We start from the raw sequence: 9,883 nt of genomic DNA, 5'->3' as shown, positions 1-9,883 counted from the left end.
ATCAAATGTGATAAAAAAGTCATAGTAAAGCATGTTAAAAAAATGTGATAAAAAGTCATAGTATAGGATGTCAAAATATGTCATAGTATAGTAGGTCAAAAAAAGTCATAGTATAGTATGTCGGAAAAATGTGATAAAAAAGTCATAGTATAGTATGTCGAAAAAAGTCATAGTATAGTGTGTCAAAATAAGCCATAGTATAGTATGTCAACAAAGTGATCAATAATTCATGATTTATTATTTCAAAAAAAGTCATAAAAAGTCATAATGTAGTATGTCAAAATAAGCCATAGTATAGTATGTCGAAAAAATGTGATAAAAAAGTCACAGTATAGTATGTCGAAAAAATGTGATAAAAAAGTCACAGTATAGTATGTCGAAAAAGTCATAGTTTAGTATGTCAAAAAAGTGTGATAAAGAAGTCATAGTTTAGTATGTCAACAAAGTGATCAATAAGTCATGATATATTAGGTCAAAAAAAGTCATAGTATAGTATGTGAAAAAAATCATACAAAGTCATAGTATAGGATGTCAAAAAAAGTCATAGTATATTATATCGAAAAAATAGCAAGTTAACGCGTTATTATCGCGTTAACTAATTAATTAATTAACGCCGACAATTGTTTTTATCGCTCATTAACGCAGTTTTTATTATTTCTTTATTATTGTAAAATATTGTTGCTCACCGGCTTCGTAAGACCTGAGACCGAGACACTCGCCCACGAGCAAAAAAAGCACCTCTGATTCATAGTTTAATAATTTATTAACCATACAACACAGAAACTCACCAAAAGTTGTCTGAAAGGTTACGGAGGTCTCTTCAAGGTCTTTCTAGCCTCTACAGGTGATTTTCTATCCAGCCTGGAACTTCCAGCCTTTTTCGGGGTCGTTGAGCATTAAATCAAAACCGTCACATCCAAGATTTATCCATTTTATGTTCATAATTCTTCGCGTTTTGACTCATTTATGCCGCTAGCTCGCAGCTCCGTGTCTGCTATCGCTTTACGGAAACAAAGCCAATAGAATGCCCATATATGGGAGGCAACGTCATCCAAAGAGTATGGAGGCTAAAAGAGAACAATCTCCCCAGTCAAACCGGCTAGTATGCAATCAAAGATGCTGTAGTGCACAAGATAGATATCTACCGTTTAATAGAGGATAATGGCCTCACTGGTTTGAGATGTGGCACATGTTTATATTATAGGTTATATATTTGGGCCTTTTTTTGAAGAAAAGTAAATGTGCTTTATATGTGTTATAATGTTTATTATGTTTATTTTTGCATATAAAAGAACTGTTTTAGACACACAAATGCTTGTGTGGCATTGCTGTGGGTGTAATATCAATAAATATGATTATTATGTTGATTATTGGCATAAGTAAATGTCATGAGGGCAAAAGCGTCTGGACATTCTTTGAAAAAATGTATGTATTTTGTCATCTGTATAAGTTATGATGATTATTTCTTCACAGCGTGACTCCCAAGACATATGAGAAGTCTTTTAGAGGCTTTACTGCTCTGTCTGTGATATCAATACATATCTGGAAGATTCATGTTCCATTTTATTTATTTATTTGTCTTTAAGGTCCTAAAATCATTTTTAACATTCAAGTGACCTCATTGCAACCCAAATATTCTAATAACCCAGTTTGTCGTGAAAAAACTGATGTTCATATCTTGACTGTAGACAACAGAGTTGTTGAAGCTTTTTTATAAAATAAATCCAGACGGACAATGAACTGTAAAAATGGCCTAATGGTTCAGAGGAATAAGTTGAGATGTACACTAAATATTTTATTTAACTGCTACTTTACAAACAAAATGCTGGTAAGTTTTTGCAGAACAAATGTTACGGCACTTTTATCCATATGGCAGAACGTTTAAAAAAAAAATGGCACTATATACACTACTTTTGAATTCTTTATTTCATTTTGCGATTAATCGCGATTTATCGGGGGAAATTATGCGATTAATCGCAATTAAAAATTTGAATCGCTGCCCTGCTCTGAAAAAAAGTCATAGTATAGTATGTCAAAAAAAAGTCATAGTGTAGTGTATCAAAATAAGCCTGGTATAGTATGTCAACAAAAGGGATCAATAATTCCTAATATGTTACATTGAAAAAATTCTTAGTGTAGTATGTCAAAAAAATTTGATTAAAAAGTCATATGTTGAAAAAAGTGATAAATAAGTCATAGTAAAGTATGCAAAAAAAGTCATAGTATAGTATGTGGAATTTTTTTAATAAAAAAGTCATAGTATAGTACGTCGTAAAAAGTCATAGTAGGTTGAAAAAAGTCATAGCAAAGCATGTCAAATTAAGCCATAGTATAATATGTCGAAAAATGCCCAAAAAAGTCATAGTATAGGATGTCGAAAAAAGTCATAGTATATTATGTCAAAAAAAGTCATAGCGTGTCGACAAAACTGATAGATTAGTGTAGTAGGTTGAAAAATCCCTTAAAGATTTAGAAAATAGTCATAGGAAAAAACTCCTAGTATGGTGTGAAAGTCAGTATAGCATCCCATCAAGTAAAGGCCTAAAATGCCAAAAATAAAAAGCCAGTATAGCATGTCAAAAAAAGCGATAAAAAAAATCCATAGTGTACATTTATAAAGTCATAGTATAGTATGTTGAAAAAATGTGATAAGTCGTAGTACAGTATGTCAAAATAAGTCATAGTATGTCTAAAAAAGTCATAGTATAGTATGTCAAAGTGATCAATAAGTCAGTGTGGTATTTAAAAATAAGCCATAGTATAGTACAAAAAAAAATCCATAGTGTATATTTAAAGAAGTCATAGTATAGCATGTTGAAAATTAAAAAAAAAAAATCATAGTATGAAACAAAAAGTGATAAGGGATTGTCAAGTAAAAAAAAAAACCATTTATGGATGGAAAAGTGATAGTCATATGTTGAAATAAAGTTTTATATCTTAGCTGGTGGAACAGGCACACATATACAGGTTTACTCCTCAACACAACGGCCACAGGTTTGCCCCCCCCCCCCCCATGTCTTTCTGTCCTGTGGAAATTAAAGGCCTAAAATGCATCATGTTGTGATGTAAAAGATTTATCCAGAAACGTAAAAGCACTTTTCCGTAAATATCAGTATAGCATTTTATCAAAAGGCCTAAAAGAATTAAAAGTCAATAAAACTTCAGTCTAGTATGCTAGAAATAAAGTGTTTCAGTATATGTATAGTACGCAGAACATGAAGTTCTAAGTCATAGTATCTCAAAAGGAAGAACATGCCGACCCAGTTATCACTAATATTGTATTTTAGTTACCTCAATTTACCACTAGGCAATTCCTACTAATTTGCTACTGCCAAGACCTCAGTAGAGAGAGTTGTTTGAGTGAAATGAATGAGTCAGTACAAGAGTGCAAGGTAGCCATTTATTACATTGTAAATTGTGTGGCGCTTACCATTAATTTCAACACAAAACAGGTGTGAAAAAAAGTTTTGAATCAAATATAAGTTTTGCATCCAAAATGCCATTCTTTCATCTGCAAATATTGTGGCACTGGGTTGAAGGTGCCCCCCACAGGACACGTACTCTTGTAACAGGGCAAAGTTCAGCTCAGATGCTTCCTAGATGATGTATTTGAAGCTGAAAGTGCTTTCGCAGGAGAGCCGCTTGCCTTTGCACCTGCCGCACAGATCCTGTCTGTGAGGCCGTTTGGGGTCAACGTGGCGTTGTGTCATTGCACAGGAACAGCGTGCCTTGTTGCAAGTCTAGGGGAAGAAATGAAGAGGGCTTGGTTAAGTCGTGGCTCATTTTAACTTACAGAGCAAGTTAGAGAAGGGCTTACGTGACATGTGATGTCCTCAACACGGTATGGGTTGAAGTCCTTTTGGCATTTCCTACAGAACTGTTTGAAGTAAACCTGGAACACAACATGAAATGTTATATGGCCTATTCCATTTTAAATATTAGCCACTTATGATACAATAAAGTGAACATTTGTTTCTTCTAAAGATGAAAATGCTCCTACTGTATTTGTCAAGGCTTCACATAAAATAGCAGGAACCGGTAGCTCTGTACAGTGCTGACGCCTAATTTGGTGCAGTTATTGGCAAATTACTTGACTGAATTCCGGATGCTTTACACATCGAAAGAAACCAACCTTGTTGGTGCCCTGAACGCACCAAACATAGGCACTCTCCCATCGCAGATTGCATTCTCTGCAGTGATAATATCCATACTTCTGTTCCAGAAACTGATGGATTAAAAAAAAAATGTCAGTCTGTTTGTTTACTCATTGTTAGTGGACTAATCCTGTAAAAACACTTTAAAAACTCAGTTCATCTTTACAGTCTCATTTCAGTTTGACTTATTTCACCCCCAGCTTGCAGACAATTGCTAACCATTTGGCTGATCATCAACAGGACCCTAAATGAACGTAACTTGGCTTGTCATCCTAAATTCTGATTTTGTACAGTAAACTTCAACAAAATGCAGATATTATCCAAATCCTCAAGACTGACATTTATGGGATTCCGGTCACTCTTCTGAAGTCGACAGTTACTGGTCGACTTCAGGACATTATCCTAACCACATTAAAATGCATGATAAAAGGGAATTTCATTTTAAGGCATGGAGTCTTTTTCTGAATCAAAAGACAGTCTGTGTCCCAATACTTAAAGAGTCAAGTCTGATTATTCACTGTGTGAGAGCTTCAGCAGTTCAAATGGAATTTAACCATGTAAACATGCAATAGTGGGTTAACCCCTTATAGGCAGTGGGAGAATTAAAAAAAAAATCTGGTCAATTTTCTGGGGGACTTAAATTCACATTCTAGTTTGTTTTGAAAATGCAGTTTATTTTTCACAATATTTTAGCAAGTGAAAGTGCAGAAAAAAATAATCTTAGAAAAATGTGACACCAAATAAACTGCCAGTGTTAACGTAGAGTAAACTAGGGTTAGGCTTTTGGCTAGAGTTAGCCTTTTGGCTAACACTAGGAACTTTTACTATGGGCGGGGCATTAGCAGTAACGTCTGTTAAATCAAATGATAATTATTAAAACTAAAAACGAGCTAACGCAGAGAAGCGACAGGGTGTGTAAATAAGTGTAAAAGCAAAATGTTCCTCCAGCTCCAAGTAAGGAACTGACCACGTGATGCAACCCACCTGGAACCGCACGCGCGCCTTGTCCTTTGACCCCTCTGTAGTTTGCGGCACATCGTCCTGTTTCACCTGTTTTTTGGACACGGGCGTTTTGCGCTGGTCGGTGAGCTTTGCGGTCTTTCCAGGCTCACCAGCCTGGTTTTCCTCGCCCTTCTTCCCGTCGCTTTTCCCCGCGAAGTCGGGCGGCTCTCCCTCCTGCGACTCCCCGCACGAGGCTTCCTTACTGTTGTTGTTGTTGTCGTCGTCGTCGACCAGGAAGGAGGTAATGCTTCTGTAGGCGATGGGTGAGTACAGGGCGAGGGTACGAGGGTAATGTACGGCCACCTTGGGGCTGCCGCTGGTTTTGGGCGATAAAGGCTCCTGCTTTCCTTTGCGCCGGGAGTCCCGCTTCATGGCCAGGAGGGTCCGCGGGCCGATGGAGCACTGCACCGAGGAGTCTTTCTTCGGGTTGACCTGCACCGCCACATCTTTAGTGTTCGCCTTCCGGAGCCTCGGGGTGAGTTTGGGATTGATCTGAGATAAGATGGACTTCAGCTGGGCGCGCTGGTGGTTGTTGAATGCATCCGAAGTGTCCCCATAGTGGGCGAGGTAACTCTTATATTTCCACCCCGCGTCTCTGGGCCGGGGGTATCTGCCCGTGTAAGGGTTGTAAGATGAATAATAATAGCTCTCGACTGGCTCGTCACCATACGTTGCCATTTTGTTCAACCAACCAAGGTTGAGAGGTGTAGCTGTTTAAGTAGATTGGGCTACATGGGCTCTCCATTAGGCTTAATTAGGGTCAGGTGTGAGACTGGAGGCATTTCCTCTCCCCAAAAACTGCAGACACATGACGAAGGTAGGCTATACGAGTTTGACTTTTTGTTTCTATACACATTTTATTTGGTTGAAACATCAGTTGTTTAAATTATACACATATAGTACACTTTGTTCAGACTCGGCACTGCAATGAACAGCTGATATGTTTGTTGGATGTATTCTCATCTCTCTGTCTCTGACACACATTTATCCAAATAGCTGTTGGTCTTTGGTGTGGTTTACTGATTAATGTCACTATCACAGATGGAAGTTAAGCTTAGCTGATGAATGGCAGTTACCTGTTAAACAAGTTATAGGTAACACAGCAATGTTTTAAAACGTCATGCTTTTCATCCCATATTAGACATGGATGTCAAACAGAATGACTGAAGCTTATGTCATAAAGCACCTTTTTTTTTTTTACAGCAGTCAGTCAGGTCAGTGATAAACATTCTGGATTTACCTGCATAGTTATCCTGTTTTCCAAGTTTTTCTTTATGAATGATAGCAATCAAAACGAGGAATCCACTTGTAGGGAAGTAATATTTAAAATGTGCACATTAAACAGGAGTTGGATCAGGAGGACAGGGGTCCAACATGATGGTGTTTGGGTCACTCACTGTAACGGCACCGTAAGACGAGTCAATGTACTCGTCATCCTGAAATCTTTGATAAGTTATATCCGTGTCCTCGCTGTCCCCAGCGGGGTCTGGTTTGTGCAGGACGTTCTTCCTGTACATCCTGTAGGCCAGGATGAAAATGCCAGCCTCGGCTGCTTGGAACAGGGCGTACAGCAGGGGGAACATGTACATCCCTCCCATCAGCTGAGGGGGGAAGGCCAGCTTCAGGATGGCAGTGCACAGCTGCACGTTCTGGCATCCCGTCTCCAGAGAGACGGACCTGCAGCTGTTGGGCGGCAGTTCAAAGAGCATGGCCAGGCCGTAGCCTGCAGCGTAGCCACACAGAGGCATCAGGACGGCCACCATGTAGACAGAGGGCGGGATGGTGGACAGGAGCTCCGGCCCCAGCATCGCTCCAGTCAGGATGAACAGCATCACTAGGGTGACTAGCAGAGACCACAGGGATACCTGGAAAGACACAAGGTTTCAGAATGAGGGGGGGTTTCTGTACATATGCCAGCTACAGGAGGAAATCCTTTCTATCTTTCTAGCCTGGAGATTCCTCTTACTTTTTTTTTTTAGTTTTCCATACTGTGAGCGGAGAGTGTTAAGGAATGGAGGGTGTCAAGACTGCACCTTCTAGGGGTTGTGAGTTATATAATTAATGAATCAAGGCATCTCTGCTGCCCAACGTTACTGTCTGTTGTAACTGATGTGACCCTCCCACATATGTGGATTTAATCCGAAATGGGGGGGAGGAGCTCTGTCTCTGATGTCATGGTTCCTGCTCGTAGCATCCCCCTCCACTTACGACAGGCAAGGGAAATTACGCAGTGCGCTTTTGCGCAAAGGTGGCACACAATCAGACTTATTTAACTGATTCAGCTTATTGATTAGGTGGAAGGGTAACTTTGAGAAATGACTCTTATATTACCTTTAACACAGTGTCGGCCACACGAGTGTATCTGTACCTCAGCATAACTCCCAAACCAATGGGGATGAGAGTGCTGCACAGGGTCAGGATGATGGCCCCGAAGGGCATGAGGTTCACCACAGGTGTGTTGATCCAGGCCCGGCTGTAGATCCACAGACACAGTGGCATCAGCACGAGCGCCAGCAGAGTGGAAGATATTGTCATGATGATGCTGAGGAGACAATAGCGAAGACGCAGCGTTATAGCATGAACGTGGTCTTTGGTCACGGTGTTGAATCATTTTAGTTAAATTTGATAAACATCTTATTGACTTTAGTGAAACATCTAACACTTTAGAGTCATGCGCAAACTTTGAGTCCCCGTTATTTTTATGCGTAATTTTCAAAATAATATGCGTAAAACGTGGTTCAACTTTGTAAAGTTTAATTGAACATGCTTCCTTGATAACTCACTAAATTTTTTAGATAAGTACAGTTTATCTACCTTAGATTCATCTCTCCGTGCACCAGCAGACACATGATATTTGATAAATTTCCTCCGGGGCAGCAGCCACAGAGAAGAACAGCCATCGCCGCCACATCATCCAGAGAGAAGGCTAAAGCCAAAAGAAAGGCCACCAAGGGCATGATAACAAACTGACACACCAGAGCCAGCAGCACCCCGATGGGTCGGCGGATGTGCTGCCCAAGCTGGCTGATCTCCACCGTGCAGCCCAGCCCCAGCATAGTGAAGCAAAGAACAAGTCCCACAAACACATTGATTCCGTGGCTGAGCGGGGAATCCCAAAAGGCAGGCATCAGGTGAGGGGACTCCGTCGGTGGAGCGGCCATAAACCCCGCTCCATCGGAAGTCCTGAAGGTGCTGCCTTCAAGGAAGATAGCACTACCGGCCACGAATCCAGTCATGGCAGTGTCCTGGGGAAAATCCACAACTTGATCCAAAGTGCCCGACATGAGAAAGCCTATCAAGCCAGCATTCTGTGCGTCGCCACCCAACAGGCTGGAGTTCTCCATAGCGCAACAGGAGGACAGACGCTCGCCACAGTCGGTTTGTGCCAGTAGGTGCTCGCGCGTAAAATGATTCCCCTAGTGGCGCACGTTCACTAATAAGAAACAGCGGACAATCCAGTGGTCGGAGGATGCAATGGTGCCATGACACTGTCTTAAAGCGAGTCACTTATTCAGAATGCTGCCGCGGATTGGCTCCCCCGAAAGACGCACACAGCCGGAGGGGAGTGTGCACTCGGTCTTAAGCTTCACGGACAGTGGGCGGCCCAATCAATAACGCCCAGGCTGCCCTTTCAGGCTCTGTATAAGAAGAACGGTCCCCAAAATACCAATCTAATTGTTACATATTTACGGTTTGCCATTTGGGAAAACAGTCTGTTCTGTCTCTCATATTTTCTGTAGAATAATAAAGGCCAACACTTAGGCACATGGGAAATGAATACAGCTTTTTGGGGTTAAGCAAGTACTTCCTACATGAATGAAAAGTGTGCTGCGTCTGTATACTAGTGCAGCAAACTGTGAACATCTGAATCACACACTCCCAGTACATTGTTGCTGAAGCTGGTCCTGTTGAGTCTGTCCACAGTGTTAAATGGTGGCTCGTCTAAATTATTGAAATATTTTATGTCAAATGGAAATCTGCAAAGTGATGACAGTTGACATGATAAACAGTACAGTATGTCCCTCAGAAATGTTATGGATAACAAGTCTTACCAAAAAGAAATACAGCTGAAGTCAGTGACTTAGTAAAGCATTTAGTTACTTTACATGTCATCAATGAACTCTTATATGCAGAACAGATCCCGCAGCCTCTTTTTGACCAGTCCATCAGTTCCTGAAAACATCCCAATATTATTTTATCTTCTGATTCTCTCTTGCATAGGTCAGACAACTGAAGCGGTGTTGGTAACATATTGTGTTCTGATGCTGTGACAGTTTTCATTGGACTCAGTACAGCATCACCTCGCCATACAGAATCTGATGCTCTGAGTGAAACTCCTGCATAACAAGCCGTGGTGCCGCACAGAGGACGCCGAGTGTCCAGAGAAAATGAACAAACTGACGTCACCGGGAGTGGGACAGGACAGCACCCGTCAGTGACTCAGCCCTTCCCGGAGACACATCGTGTCCCCCATTAACCAATGGGTGGCTCCTGGTACGTAATGCAACAGCTATGTGTACAGAATACATAATGTGTCACCCTCCCATAAAAGCTTCACTAGAAGACAGACATCTCTTTCTCAGGTGTGTCTGATATTTATTTTAATCTGTAAAATGTACGGACAAATTTGGTGTAACGCTGCAGCTGCACTATAAATCAACTGAAGACTAACGTTAGCGGGGAACAGAATTACTAAAATTACATTCAACATGCATTTTATTGCTAAA

At 40.8% G+C, this 9,883-nt stretch overlaps 2 protein-coding genes across 2 annotated transcripts; both read right to left on the bottom strand.

The window, feature by feature from the left end:
• Positions 1–3,382: 3,382 nt before the first annotated feature.
• On the bottom strand, positions 3,383–5,866 carry zar1 (zygote arrest 1). The gene is made up of 4 exons (XM_034882449.1): positions 5,139–5,866; positions 4,133–4,225; positions 3,818–3,892; positions 3,383–3,740 (listed from the first exon to the last, which is right to left on the bottom strand). The coding sequence occupies exons 1-4, from the start codon at positions 5,832–5,834 to the stop codon at positions 3,597–3,599; spliced, it is 1,008 nt and encodes a 335-aa protein (XP_034738340.1). The 5' UTR covers positions 5,835–5,866; the 3' UTR covers positions 3,383–3,596.
• Positions 5,867–6,285: 419 nt separating this feature from the next.
• On the bottom strand, positions 6,286–8,692 carry slc10a4 (solute carrier family 10 member 4). Its single transcript, XM_034882448.1, has 3 exons — positions 7,971–8,692; positions 7,488–7,698; positions 6,286–7,021 (listed from the first exon to the last, which is right to left on the bottom strand). The coding sequence occupies exons 1-3, from the start codon at positions 8,498–8,500 to the stop codon at positions 6,494–6,496; spliced, it is 1,269 nt and encodes a 422-aa protein (XP_034738339.1). The 5' UTR covers positions 8,501–8,692; the 3' UTR covers positions 6,286–6,493.
• Between the last annotated feature and the right edge of the window lie 1,191 nt (positions 8,693–9,883).

Source organism: Etheostoma cragini, chromosome 9 (assembly GCF_013103735.1).
Source record: "Etheostoma cragini isolate CJK2018 chromosome 9, CSU_Ecrag_1.0, whole genome shotgun sequence".
Classification (NCBI taxonomy): Eukaryota; Metazoa; Chordata; class Actinopteri; order Perciformes; family Percidae; genus Etheostoma; species Etheostoma cragini.
This window is presented reverse-complemented; position numbering and strand designations above follow the sequence as displayed.